At 32.9% G+C, this 15669-nt stretch overlaps 1 protein-coding gene across 1 annotated transcript in view; it reads left to right on the plus strand.

The window, feature by feature from the left end:
* Positions 1 to 212: 212 nt before the first annotated feature.
* Mpdz (multiple PDZ domain crumbs cell polarity complex component) overlaps positions 213 to 15669 on the plus strand; it is a 132736-nt gene continuing 117279 nt past the window's right edge. Inside the window, 3 exon segments of the mRNA XM_048783892.1 lie at positions 213 to 236; positions 3113 to 3181; positions 5810 to 5976. Of these exon segments, the coding sequence (XP_048639849.1) occupies positions 3166 to 3181; positions 5810 to 5976 (183 nt within the window). The 5' untranslated portion in view covers positions 213 to 236; positions 3113 to 3165.

Raw genomic sequence — 15669 nt, forward strand, 5'->3', positions numbered from 1 at the left:
GCCTATTATGCTTTTAAAAACAAACATGTACCTAATAATTTTTCTTGAATAAGCATTTCCCTTATATTATACAAGTTGTAGCAATTTAATGTATTATACTGCACATTTTTAAAAAAATTGACAATATATTTATATTCATATGCTTTACACTTGGGTCCTTATTTCTTCCTTTCATTTCACCTCATAAAGGGCAAGGTCTGCATGGCAATTTTGAACTTGGAAAAGGGAAAAATGTGGTAAGATAAATTTTTCCTCCTAATGAGGGGCAGCATATTGTAGGAGTTAATTGTGGGCTCTGGAGCCTATCTGCCTGTACTCAAACTCTAGATTCATTACTTACTAGTGGTGTGATTTAGGCAAGTTTCTTAGTCTTTTTATGACTTATGTAAAGTCAATGGATTGTATGACTGTTAAAGGATATAACTGGATAGCATGCTTCAGTAAGTGCCTAGCATTTTGTAGGTGCCCTGTTTGCTGTTATTATTGCTGCTTCTGCCCCCATAGTAGTGTAGATCTCCTGGTCATCTCTACAGCTCATCTCTACTGCCTCTTTGATTCAGCATTGTCACTGCTAGCATGAATTGCCCAGGAAGAACCTGGGCTGCTTCTGACCTATTGTTGGGTCTCCTATAAGACTTACCCTATGACCATGGTCTGCTTTTATGACCCAGGTACCTTTATATTTCCATGTAGTGTTGAAATGGGTAAAAAGAGAAGGGAGATGGTAAGGTGGTGAAAGGGTGGGTGAAAATGAATTTGCAGTTTGAAAGAAGTAGATTTGATCTATCTTAAAAGTTCTTCAATTACAAATGATTTATATATAACTAGAACTGAATTTACTGGGTTTTGGGGATAAGGATAAGGGACATAAGAAAAACCCTTTTTAAAAAAACCAAACAAACAACTTATCTCTTTGGCATGGTTGTAAATAGTGAAATCCCCTGTAAACTTCAAAAAAGCTATGATTTTATTTTAGGGACATTAGACCAGTACAGAGAAGCTATGAAACTGTACTATGTTTTATCACTGAAATTCACATATGTTACTGTTAGCTCTCTCCTGGGAGACACTGTCAGCGACTTGCAACAGGAGTGGCTTTTTTTTTTTTTTTAAACTCTTACAACAAGTTTCTTGAGGGGTGGGTAGTAGTGTAAGTAGCTCTACATCTGCATTACTGACTTCTTGGTGAACTTTGGATGGCCGTGTTTTTCTCTGTTGGGAACTTCCTGCCCAACTTTCTCTGCAGACTCTTCATAAATCAGTGGCTATATTCATAGGCTACCTTTCCCCCACGTCATGAATAGTGCCTATCTTTCTGAGTTAATTTTTCATAAGGTAAAGTGGATAGAGCTAAGTTTTATTGTGCATACCAAACATTAATATATATAATTATTTTCCTTCTAAAATTTATTAATAAGATTTATTTGTAAATAGATGTAGAGTCAGAAAAAATATGCAACTTAACAAGGACAAACTTATTCATGCTTCTTCATTGCTTTCATGGTTCCTCTGTCTATTTAATTAGATACATGTTGGTAGACTTGGGGTCTCCTGACTTTTAGGTTTAATTTTTCAGAAGTTAATTTTTTTCAGAGGGTACTTGCTATTATGATATTTTTTGAAAGAGTATTGTAGTTTCCTTATAAATAAGAATTAAAAATATCGCAAATTTATCTTTAAGTTCTCTGTATAGTGCCTCATGAATATATACTGTCTTGCATGGGAATGCTAACCTATATGGACTCAACATTAATCCTGAATGTATATTTTATAATTATGAGTTTTTTGTAAGCTGGAAATTAGCATACATTATTTATCTCATTTATCACAAGATACTCAATGAATAAGTTTATATTCTATAAAACCAAGGTTGAGATGTTAGGCTACTTGCTAAAAGCTACACTGTTATTTAAGTTTTAATTCTAGGTCAGAGCCAGTGCCCTCTCCTTGATACTAGGGCAGTTTTAAAATAAGTGCCACTAGTTGAGCTGTTTGACTATTTGGAATGGAGTTGGTGTTTTCAGACTACTGTTCTATATTGGGATAAGGAAGTTAGCAAGTACTATTTTCTGTTATTATTCAGAGCAAATTGTAGGCATTGATGTTCTATGCATCTGCTCATCTACATATATCTACTTTTTGCCAAGAATCCTTTCCTCTTGAAGAGGTAATAGAGGGCAACTTGGTCTTTCTCAGAAAAATGGCCTGTCTCACCTTCCAGTTGAAGAATGAGGATATGTGGTGATAGATTCCTTCTCTGAGAAGACTGACACCTGGTTAACTCAGGATTTTCTGCGAAGCAAAGGGTGGTTGTACCTCTGGAGACAGTTGTGCAGAATTGTATAGCAGAGGCTGATTATGGTTAGTGATGTGGATGTTGGCTGTGCATATCTGTACCCAGGACTTCAAAGTGTCCAATTAAGTGTTTCCAGAGAAAGATAAGATCTATGTGAAGATAAAGAAGGAATTGAGAAGGTATTTTTAAGTGGAAAGAGGAGAACATTATAGTTAGAAGGATAGTTTAAAAACCTTTGAAAAATTTAAGAGGGCACTCTCTTTTATTCAGTTTTTAATCCATGATTTAATGTATTAAAGCAGTATAGTATTACCTGTACTGCTTTGGTGTCACAGTTCTTGTCTAATTGGTATGTATATTATCTTCCCAGTTAAGGCTGTGAGCATTTGAGGGTAAGATCACAAATTCATTTATCATTTTTGCCTAGAGAATTTCATATGCAGATTCAAGTAAACTCCTTATTCTGTGGTTAAGGATCTGTAAATTAATCCAAGATTACAGTGGTCTGTGCTGAGAAGCTCTTCAGGAAATATTTTAGAAACTTGTACCATGTTATTTAAAACAGAATTTAAGCTTTTCTACTTATTATTGCAATTAACATGGGTATGCGCATATCATTTTGAGTAAGTTCTAGAGTGCTGACTTTTTTTTTTTTTTTTTTGCCTGTAATGGGAACTACGTGAAGTTATATCAACAGGAGTTAATGGTCAGAGGAATTACAATGGCATCAAGTGCTATTTAGAGTATTTAGTTTTAGAAGAAAATTACAGTTCTGAGAAAACGTAACCCTTTCATTTTATGTCCTTTTTCCCTCAGAGTTCCATTTTAGTTGCTGTTTGAAATCATTTTAGAGAAGAACTTTGAAAGAAATGTTGGAAACCATAGGTAAGACTTATTCTTTTTTTTCTTCATTTTTAAAAGTTGAAACTCCCTCCTTTGGGATCTTTGAGTATGATATGTTTTATATAGCGGATTCTATCTGTGGTAACTTAGATTTAAAAGGTTGTTATCCACTAACATTGTGCCAGGATAATACTTTTCTGTATTTGATCAGTCTCATGTGAAGTGTTACAAAACACACATAATTTGTACATAAAAATAAATATGACATTCTACCATTTATGGGTCTTAATAAAGCTTAATGTATACCTAATTCTAATTCATGAACCCAGTTGTAGTTAATATTTGTTTCTGGATTACAGGAGAAAATTTATTAGTATTTTAATATTGAAAGATGACCATTATTCTTGTATTTGTGGCTGAATTGCCTCTGAGCTCTTCGGGGTGTGTGTGTGTGTGTGTGTGTGTGCGTGTGCGTGCGTGTGCGTGTGCGTGTATGTGCGTGTGTATTTTACTGGGGATTGAACCCAGCACTCTACCACTGATCTGTACTCTCATCCCTTTTTTAAAATAAAATTATTTTGAGACAGAGTCTTGTTAAGTTGCTCATTGTGGTGGCAAACTTGTGACCCCTCCTGCCTCAGCATCCTAAGTAGCTGGTATAACAGGCATGTGCCATACCTGGTTGAGCTCTTCTTTTACTTGACAAGGAGAACAGTAACATATCTCTTTAGCTGGTAACTTCATTGAAGGCAATTTAATTTCCTCATGAGATAATTTAGGTTGAAAGAGCTAGATTTCCCATGTTTATGTGTTAATCCCTTCTAGAGAAACTAGTTTATACGTCTGTTTACAAGTATATCAGGTGTGGTACATATCTGCCATCATCAGACATAGCAGTCCTGTACGTATTCCAGGTAGCTTATCTATTATAACTTTTTGAAGGTATCTAGATTTTACTCTGTCACCTTGATGATTACGGTTGATGCTTAGACAGCTTCATGTTTTAAGGGTAGGAGGAGAGTCGATGGCAGTAAAAGAAACAGGAGCTTCTTTTATGATCATGCGACTTTTGTTCCTGGTCCTATGCTGATCATAAAAATGCATAGATGTACATCTCTATCACTCATTTTATACTGAAGTAATACACCATAAAGAGAAATAGCCTACACAAAAGTGGAAAGGAAAGGAAAGGGGAAGTACAGAATTATGTAAATCATTACTTTCTCAGCTTTGTTCTGTTAGCTATTACTACTGAGTTGGACACCTTGTAACAATTGCCATGAGAATTAATATATTCACATTCTAAGTTACCATGGGAGATAATCCAGATGAAAATTCTCGGGTACATCTTTATCATTATTTGCTTCAAAATTTCTGCTTGAGTAAATGTTATTTTATTTCATTTTTTTTGTTTATGTAAAATCATGATCTTTGTTAATTCATATTTTAATTGCCCAATTTCTGTGTAATTCCAGATTTGGAGCTATATAAAGTATTTCTAGTAATGATTGCCATTATATATAAAGTATCTCTAGTAATTGGTTACTGTGATATTTCAAATATATTTTAATACAGGTACTTCTTATCATCCGGAAAGTGTTAGGACATTATCTGAGAACAATCTCTATTAAAAATAAAAAACAAATTTGGCTTAAATTATAAATAAGTGTGTATGTATGACTACAAAGATATGTTTTTGGCTATTATTTGTGGTAGAAATTCACTACTGGTAGAAGTAAGTATATAAGATATAAGGACTGTTAGGACATACTTAAATATTTACTTTTTAAAAAAACTTTGTGCCTGATTTATAAAGCATTTAATAATTATTTGAATTGGATTAGTTTGAAGCATATGTAAATATGGTGTTTAATTTGGGGAGGAAGATATTTCAACTATTAAAAAGTAACTTATTTGAAATACTCTGTGTTATTCTGATGTATTTTTAAATAAATTCTCAATTGTAGAATACTTTGCTTCTTAATATGTGAAATTATTATATTTTGGATATTATGATTAATCATTAACATTATCCATATCCACTTGTTAGTGAGCCAATTATGTTGCTAATTTTTTATATGTAAATAAGCATTTTCATATCTTTTAAAAGAAGGCAGATATCTGCATTTTTGAGGTCACAGATCATTTGGTTTTTATTTAAAAAAAAAGTCATGATTTTTATGAAAGAGTTGAAACAGCTCACATTGGAATTTAGAGAGCCATTATGTGAATTGGTTTCTGTGACTAGTTGTATTCAGCACACAATATAACCAATTTCTTGCTTTCAAAGAAACTTTCTTATAGGAGCCTTCAAGGTTTGTGGGGCACATTTCCAATTACATGTTACATGTTACATGTTACACCCTTTCTGTTTTATCTCCAAACCAATCCCATTGGTTTGAAGCAAATGTAAATATAAAAAATACTGTGTAATTTGCTGTTTAATTTTGAGAGAAAATATTCAAAGTATTAAAAAGTGCTCAGTCTTGTACTTTTTGTTCTTTTGTACTTTATTAAAATTGTATACTTTTGTAAAACTTTTTACTCAAAAAAGACAATTTTGTGCACTTAAGAGGCATGATTTGAGAATTTCCACAAGCATGGGATCCTTATATGCTTGATATGAATGTTTTGAGTCCTGTTATTTACTAATGCTACTCTTTGGAATAGATAAAAATCGGGCCCTGCAGGCAGCAGAGCGCTTGCAAGCCAAGCTACGAGAACGTGGGGATGTAGCAAATGAAGACAAACTCAGCCTTCTAAAGTCAGTCCTGCAGAGTCCACTCTTCAGTCAGATTCTGAACCTTCAGACTTCTGTACAGCAGCTGAGAGACCAGGTAGGATATCATTGGGGTGTTCACAGCATGGCGTAGATCTTGTGAAAGGATTGTTTTTTTCTGAAGGCTGATTTTCGAATGTGTTAATGAATAGTTAATGAAGTCATTTAAACCTCCAAACAAGACATTCAAATTCACCATGGCTTTTTCTTCCTAGTTATTTTTACAGTGGTTGTTGCCGTATACTGTAGATGATATGACATTGTGTTGAAAGCTGTGTGGATGCTGAAGAATGAGTTTCTACAGGAAAAGGGGATGATAAAAGTATGTTTGGGGTAGATGGTTGTAGACTTGGTTTCCATCATCACTAAGGCTCATTGTTCATGTGATCTTACTCATTCAGATTCGGATTTGAGTACACTTGTAAGATTTCAGATAAGCCTAGATTTGCATGTGTAATCATGTGTGTAAGGAAGGGAAGTCACCTCTATTTTGACAGTAAAAGGAATAATTACATTGTCATCAGTTAGAGAAATTGCAATTCTCACTTCTTAAAAGAGTGTAAGTAGCAATTGCTTCTATGACAGCATCAGATGGTAGAACTTCTAAATGTAACACTGTGTTTCTCCTGTAAAAATTATGAGCATTAAAAGTTGGAGCATTTATACTAAAATTGAATCGTATCATAGTGACAGAGTGAAAACTAAAGTCAGATGTTCTCTGAACTTACTTAATTTAATCACTATTTCTCAGGTTTTTAAAAAATATTTTTAAAACAGTTCATATCCTCATAAGGTTTGAAGTTAATTATGCCATCAAGTTCTCATTCTCATGTTTTTAGAATTAATTTAATGGTTATGGATGACTTGCTAGCAAATATCCTGCCTTAAAAGATTAAAAAAGAATCTTGAAAACTAGTTTCATAATACAGTGAAAGAATAGCTCCAATAAAAAATTCCCAAATAGTGCTGGAGGTGTAACTCAGTGGTAGGACTGTGGGTTCAATTCCCAGTACGATAAAAATATCAGAAGACAAAAAACAACACTCAAAAGTGTGCTAAATGCAAAAGGTAAAACAGTAGTAATAGAAAAGGAATTTGTTTAATGTCGTGTTAACTTCTTAATCTACATTTGTATATTTGTAGCCCCTCTAAAATAAATCAAGAATAATCTTCAGACATATGTCATAATTTCTATGTAATGATTTTAAAAGTCATGATCATGAATTTTAAAAGGTGTTTTTGTTATTTGTAGTGTGTTTATCCCCTTTGTAAGTTATGGAGATACTAATTTTCAATACTAACTTTCAGAACAAATTGGTAAACTTATGGAGAAACCACCCTCTTGAATGTAAATGTAATTATGATGGGAATAATCATCTGGTTTTTCAGAGTATAGAGAGGTTGAACAGATATCTTCTATTTATTGTATTGTATGGAAATGTGATTAAAATGGGAAGGAAGTTAAAATAAATAGAGTATCAACAAGTACACCACTAGTCTAGTGAGATAAATCATTATTTTCCTGCTAACCAGCTTTACGAATGACAAAGAATCTTTTTCCCTCCTTTTCTTTCATCTTNAATATATATTGTGGCTAGAGTGAGAGGCTGGCTGCCTCTGCAATCTGGCATTGGCATGTTGTTCACCTAGAAGTGCAGCCCTTGGAGGAATCCCTGTGCCTGGTTCTGTCCAAGAAATATGCTTGGTATGTTTCATCTTGGCCCTTAGCACTGAAAATGTGGTAGCAAATAGGGGCGAACTGCCCAACAACCTAAATTCCTTTTGAGTTTAACTAGGGAGTGAGAACACAGAAGAGACTAAATCTTCTTTATCAGAAACATGTAAATCTTTTCCCCGAATCACTATGATTGGTGGGAGTTAACAATTTGAAGGGAGGGCACTTTGCCCTTTGGAATCTTCTAAGAGAACTTTATGGATGGAAAATATGTGAAAATGGGGGCCCAGTGAAAAGGTGTGGAATCCATAGTTTTAATGTATATTTTGGACTCTTAAAACAATTATGGACTCTTTAAACAATTGGAGGGTGAAGGACATAAATATGATACAATGGACTATAAATAGAATTGATTATCTAATATATTTTTTATAATGAGAAGTTATAGTTTAGTAATAGCAGCAGCCTGAGGTTCTAATCTCAGACATACCCCTGATTTATAGAATCCAGCCTCAGTGAGGTCTAACTTGTGTAGCTGTGAGCTACATGTTTGAGATTCCTTTCAACTCAAATTGACTTTGCAGTTGAGTATAAGCAACACATAAAGAACTTAACTCAGAAAAATCACAAAAAGTAATTTAAGTGTATAATTTTGGAAGTGAACATGAACTGATAAAATGTCTTTATAAAACTAGTATCAATGTGTTTTTGATAATCTGCAATTAAGGAAAGAACATATATACTTTTGAAGGAACAAAGAACATTTCACCTTAGGCCAGGCATCTTTAAAAAAAAAAAGGTAATTTTCAAAACCAAAGCAAATTTAATGAGCAGGTTTGTTAGTATAGATACATTTGTTGTGTAAGTTTGCCTACTTGTAAAATGTTTTAATTTCTATATCCTATGTGTTTTCCTTTTAGATAGGATTTTTTCTCCCATTACAAAAGTCCTGACAACAGAAATGAGATAATACTATTTTCATCAAACTTCTTTAAATTTTATGGATTCGTGATCAAAATATTGTTTATATAATGGTGTATTAATATGTCACATATCCTTATTTTAGTATTATCTTACACGTATTATGACTGTTGATTATATTGAATTGCCTTTTGAATATACATGAAAGATAACATGAATCTCTTTTAATTGAAACAGATATATATTTCTCTACTCTTGGGTTTACTCATCATTCCTGAAGGTGCGGTTTTGGTTTAGATTACGTATATATCCCAAAACAGAACATCAACAGTTGTTGAACATTTTTTGCCTGGCTGCTCTCTGACATGGAGTTGGCAAAGGCCATAAGCATCTGCTTCTAAGTCTCATACCTAAAAAGCTCGATAAAACTAGAAGCAGAGTAGCCACCAGAAAATCAAAGTAAATTAAAACTGAAAATGATTCTTCGTTAGATACTAATTTTTGAGGAAATCTTTTCATATTTCCTTTTTTTTTGCTGGAATTAAGTAATCTAGCTTGAAGAAATTATTTATTTGGGACCATTTGCCAAGGGTAAGAAATTTCCTGAGTAATTTAGTAGTTTGCAGTGAAATATTTTTTTGATAAGGAAAGATGGCAGGGAGGATTTTAAAAAATATTGTGAATTTTAAAGAAAAAATATGTTCATCTCTAATTTTTGTCCTCTCCCACAGCAGATATTGATAACATTTTCATGTATTTACTGCCAATAGCTTAGTTTTAAAAATTTTTTTTAATGAAAATTTTCAAATGTACATAAAGGCAAGCAGAAGAGTGCAGTAATCTGGTATCTATTCTTCATTTTTAATAACCTTCAGTTCATGGTCAGCTTTGTTTTTTCTTTACTCTAAGCCATTTCGCTGTCCATTTCCATTTTTTTGAAGTAAATTGCAGATATTGCACCATTTGGTCAATAAATATTATAATCCGCTTACTTTTTATGAGTATACTTTAAAACATGAAAATATTGCTTTCTTAAAAAAATAGAGGAAGCTAAATTCCCCCTTTGACATGTTTTGAAGCTAGTCCTTGTATCTGTTCGTCTCTGAAAGTAACTATTGCTGTGATTTCAGAATGTGGGCTTTTAAGCCATCCTTAAATATGATGAAAGCAAATATGTGTATTTATGTGACATATATTATTATGTATACATTTAAAATTTAGATAAGTTGTATCAAACTATACTTATTCTCAAATCTCAATTTTATCTTCAAAATCTGGATTACAAATCCATTCTTTAGTAACTCTAATATTTTCATAGTTATAGTAAATATAGATATCTAAATTTATTTTAACTCTCTTATTTGTGTTTCTTGTTGACTGTGCTTTTGCTTTTTTCTTTATTCTCAATCTTTTTTAGTTTTCTTGAGTATTTGTTTGTTTCATCTTTTTTTCTACCTGGTATATCAATTATATAGAGTCTGTATAATTTCTGTTATTTTAATGGTACCTTAAATTTTTAATATGCACATTTGGCTTATTTTTCTAGTGGTGTTTGGAGTAAGAGTATTTTTATTTTCTTTTTCTTTCTTTTTTTTTTAAAGAGAGGAGGGAGAGAGAGAGAGAGAGAGAGAGAGAGAGAGAGAGAGAGAGAGAGAGAGAGAATTTTTTAATATTTATTTTTTAGTTTTCGGCGGACACAACATCTTTGTTTGTATGTGGTGCTGAGGATCGAACCCAGGCCGCAGGCATGCCAGGCGAGCGTGCTACCCCTTGAGCCACATCCCCAGCCCGCATTTTGATTTTCTATAAATGTAGTTTTTTTTTAGCCAGAAGTATTTTCATTATTTGTGAATATTGGTGACAGAACTGTGGGTTCATTTATGTAATGAACTCTCTGATCCCATGTTTTTGGACATTGGACTTATTCTTTGTTTGGTTATAGCTTGTGGCTTTTCTCATGCTCTTACTAAAACTGAATACTTCATGGTATTTTATTCACTCACAGCTGTAACTTTACATGCCTTGTTTTTCTGATATAACTGTTTCCCAATTACGATTCTTAATTACCTTAGTGCTCTTATTAAAATTGTCTTTCCAGCCCGGCGAGGTGGTGCACACCTGTAATCCCAGTGGCTCAGGAGGCTGAGACAGGAGAATCGCAAGTTCAAAGCCAGCCTCAGCAAGGACAAGGCACTCAGCAACTCAGTGAGACCTTGTCTCTAAATAAAATACAAAATCAGGCTGGGATGTGGCTCAGTGGTCCAGTGCCCCTGAGTTCAGTCACTGGTACCAAAAAAAAAAAAAAAAAAAAAGTNAGAGCAGTATAGTATTACCTATACTGCTTTGGTGTCACAGTTCTTGTCTAATTGGTATGTATATTATCTTCCCAGTTAAGGCTGTGAGCATTTGAGGGTAAGATCACAAATTCATTTATCATTTTTGCCTAGAGAATTTCATATGCAGATTCAAGTAATCTCCTTATTCTGTGGTTAAGGATCTGTAAATTAATCCAAGATTACAGTGGTCTGTGCTGAGAAGCTCTTCAGGAAATATTTTAGAAACTTGTACCATGTTATTTAAAACAGAATTTAAGCTTTTCTACTTATTATTGCAATTAACATGGGTATGCGCATATCATTTTGAGTAAGTTCTAGAGTGCTGACTTTTTTTTTTTTTTTGCATGTAATGGGAACTACGTGAAGTTATATCAACAAGAGTTAATGGTCAGAGGAATTACAATGGTATCAAGTGCTATTTAGAGTATTTAGTTTTAGAAGAAAATTACAGTTCTGAGAAAACATAACCCTTTCATTTTATGTCCTTTTTCCCTCAGTTCCATTTTAGTTGCTGTTTGAAATCATTTTAGAGAAGAACTTTGAAAGAAATGTTGGAAACCATAGGTAAGACTTATTCTTTTTTTTTCTGCATTTTTAAAAGTTGAAACTCCCTCCTTTGGGATCTTTGAGTATGATATGTTCTATATAGCAGATTCTATCTGTGGTAACTTAGATTTAAAAGGTTGTTATCCACTAACATTGTGCCAGGATAATACTTTTCTGTATTTGATCAGTCTCATGTGAAGTGTTACAAAACACACATAACTTGTACATAAAGAATAAATATGACATTCTACCATTTATGGGTTTTAATAAAGCTTAATGTATACCTAATTCTAATTCATGAACCCAGTTGTAGTTAATATTTGTTTCTGGATTACAGGAGAAAATTTATTAGTATTTTAATATTGAAATATGACCATTATTCTTGTATTTGTGGCTGAATTGCCTCTGAGCTCTTGGGTGTGTGTGTGTGTGTGCATGCACGCGTGTGTGCACGTGTGTATTTTACTGGGGATTGAACCCAGCACTCTACCACTGATCTGTACTCTCATCCCTTTTTTAAAATAAAATTATTTTGAGACAGAGTCTTGTTAAGTTGCTCATTGTGGTGGCAAACTTGTGACCCCTCCTGCCTCAGCATGCTAAGTAGCTGGTATAACAGGCATGTGCCATACCTGGTTGAGCTCTTGCTTTTACTTGACAAAGAGAACAGTAACAATCTCTTTAGCTGGTAACTTCATTGAAGGCAATTTAATTTCCTCATGAGATAATTTAGGTTGAAATAGCTAGATTTTCCATGTTTATGTGTTAATCCCTTCTAGAGAAACTAGTTTATACATCTGTTTACAAGTATATCAGGTGTGGTACATATCTGCCATCATCAGATATAGCAGTCCTGTACATATTCCAGGTAGCTTATCTATTATAACTTTTTGAAGGTATCTAGATTTTACTCTGGCACCTTGATGATTACGGTTGATTCTTAGACAGCTTCATGTTTTAAGGGTAGGAGGAGAGTCGATGGCAGTAAAAGAAACAGGAGCTTCTTTTATGATCATGTGACTTTTGTTCCTGGTACTATGCTGATCATAAAAATGCATGGATGTACATCTCTATCACTCATTTTATACTGAAGTAATACACCATAAAGAGAAATAGCCTACACAAAAGTGGAAAGGAAAGGAAAGGGGAAGTACAGAATTATGTAAATCATTACTTTCTCAGCTTTGTTCTTTTAGCTATTACTACTGAGTTGGACACCTTGTAACAATTGCCATGAGAATTAATATATTCACATTCTAAGTTACCATGGGAGATGATCCAGATGAAAATTCTCGGGTACATCTTTATCATTATTTGCTTTAAAATTTCTGCTTGAGTAAATGTTATTTTATTTCATTTTTTTTTGTTTATGTAAAATCATGATCTTTGTTAATTCATATTTTAATTGCCCAATTTCTGTGTAATTCTAGATTTGGAGCTATATGAAGTATTTCTAGTAATGATTGCCATTATATGTAAAGTATCTCTAGTAATTGGTTACTGTGATATTTCAAATATATTTTAATGCAGGTACTTCTTATCATCCTGAAAGTGTTAGGACATATATCTGAGTACAATCTCTATTAAAAATAAAAAACAAATTTGGCTTAAATTATAAGTAAGTGTGTATGTATGACTACAAAGATATGTTTTTGGCTATTATTTGTGGTAGAAATTCACTACTGGTAGAAGTAAGTATATAAGGACTGTTAGGACATACTTAAATATTTACTTTTTAAAAAACTTTGTACCTGATTTATAAAGAATTTAATAATTATTTGAATTGGATTAGTTTGAAGCATATGTAAATATGGTATTTAATTTGGGGAGGAAGATATTTCAACTATTAAAAAGTAACCTATTTGAAATACTCTGTGTTTTTCTGATGTATTTTTAAGTAAATTCTCAATTGTAGAATACTTTGCTTCTTAATATGTGAAATTATTATATTTTGGATATTGTGATTAATCATTAACATTATCCATATTCCACTTGTTAGTGAGCCAATTATGTTGCTAATTTTTTATATGTAAATAAGCATTTTCATATCTTTTTAAAGAAGACAGATATCTGCATTTTTGAGGTCACAGATCATTTGGTTTTTATTAAAAAAAAAAGTCATGATTTTTATGAAAGAGTTGAAACAGCTCACATTGGGATTTAGATAGCCATCATCTGAATTGGTTTCTGTGACTAGTTGTATTCAGCACACAGTATAACCAATTTCTTGCTTTCAAAGAAACTTTCATATAGGAGCCTTCAAGGTTTGTGGGGCACATTTCCAGTTACATGTTACATGTTACATGTTACACCCTTTCTGTTTTATCTCCAAACCAATTCCATTGGTTTGAAGCAAATGTAAATATAAAAAAATACTGTGTAATTTGCTGTTTAATTTTGAGAGAAAATATTCAAAGTATTAAAAAGTGCTCAGTCTTGTACTTTTTGTTCTTTTGTACTTTATTAAAATTTTGTACTTTTGTAAAACTTTTACTCAAAAAAGACAATTTTGTGCACTTAAGAGGCATGGGATCCTTATATGCTTGATATGCATGTTTTGAGTCCTGTTATTTACTAATGCTACTCTTTGGAATAGATAAAAATTGGGCCCTGAAGGCAGCAGAGCGCTTGCAAGCCAAGCTACGAGAACGTGGGGATGTAGCAAATGAAGACAAACTCAGCCTTCTAAAGTCAGTCCTGCAGAGCCCACTCTTCAGTCAGATTCTGTACCTTCAGACTTCTGTACAGCAGCTGAGAGACAAGGTAGGATATCATTGGGGTGTTCACAGCATGGCATAGATCTTGTGAAAGGATTGTTTTTTTCTGAAGGCTGATTTTCCAATGTGTTAATGAATAGTTAATGAAGTCATTTAAACCTCCAAACAAGACATTCAAATTCACCATGGCTTTTTCTTCCTAGTTATTTTTACAGTGGTTGTTGCAGTATACTGTAGATGATATGACATTGTGTTGAAAGCTGTGTGGATGCTGAAGAATGAGTTTCTACAGGAAAAGGGGATGATAAAAGTATGTTTGGGGTAGATGGTTGTAGACTAGGTTTCCATCATCACTAGGGCTCATTGTTCATGTGATCTTACTCATTCAGATTCAGATTTGAGTACGCTTGTAAGATTTCAGATAAGCCTAGATTTGCATGTGTAATCATGTGTGTAAGGAAGGGAAATCACCTCTATTTTGACATTAAAAGGAATAATTACATTGTCATCAGTTAGAGGAATTGCAATTCTCACTTCTTAAAAGAGTGTAAGTAGCAATTGCTTCTATGACAGCATCAGATGGTAGAACTTCTAAATGTAACACTGTGTTTCTCCTGTAAAAATTATGAGCATTAAAAGTTGGAGCATTTATACTAAAATTGAAACATATCATAGTGACAGAGTGAAAACTAAAGTCAGATGTTCTTTGAACTTACTTAGTTTAATCACTATCTCTCAAGTTTTTAAAATATATTTTTAAAACAGTTCATATCCTCACAAGGTTTCTAGTTAATTATGCCTTCAAGTTCTCATTCTCATGTTTTTAGAATTAATTTAATGGCTATGGATGACTTGCTAGCAAATATTCTGCCTTAAAAGATTAAAAAAGAATCTTGAAAACTAGTTTCATAATACAGTGAAAGAACAGCTCCAATAAAAAATTCCCAAATAGTGCTGGAGGTGTAGCTCAGTGGTAGGACTGTGGGTTCAATTCCCAGTATGATAAAAATATCAGAAAACAAAAAACAACACTCAAAAGTGTGCTAAATGCAAAAGGTAAAACAGTAGTATTAGAAAAGGAATTTGTTTAATGTCGTGTTAACTTCTTAATCTACATTTGTATATTTGTAGCCCCTCTAAAATAAATCAAGAATAATCTTCAGACATATGTCATAATTTCTATGTAATGATTTTAAAAGTTATGATCATGAATTTTAAAAGGTGTTTTTGTTATTTGTAGTGTGTTTATCCCCTTTGTAAGTTATGGAGATACTAATTTTCAATACTAACTTTCAGAACAAATTGGTAAACTTATGGAGAAACCACTCTCTTGAATGTAAATGTAATTATGATGGGAATAATCATCTGTTTTTTCAGAGTATAGAGAGGTTGAACAGATATCTTCTATTTATTGTATTGTATGGAAATGTGATTAAAATGGGAAGGAAGTTGAAATAAATAGAGTATCAACAAGTACACCACTAGTCTAGTGAGATAAATCATTATTTTCCTGCTAGCCAGCCTTACGAATGGCAAAGAATCTTTGTCCCTCCTGT

This window comes from Marmota marmota, unplaced genomic scaffold (assembly GCF_001458135.2).
Source record: "Marmota marmota marmota unplaced genomic scaffold, marMar, whole genome shotgun sequence".
In the NCBI taxonomy this organism is placed as follows: domain Eukaryota; kingdom Metazoa; phylum Chordata; class Mammalia; order Rodentia; family Sciuridae; genus Marmota; species Marmota marmota.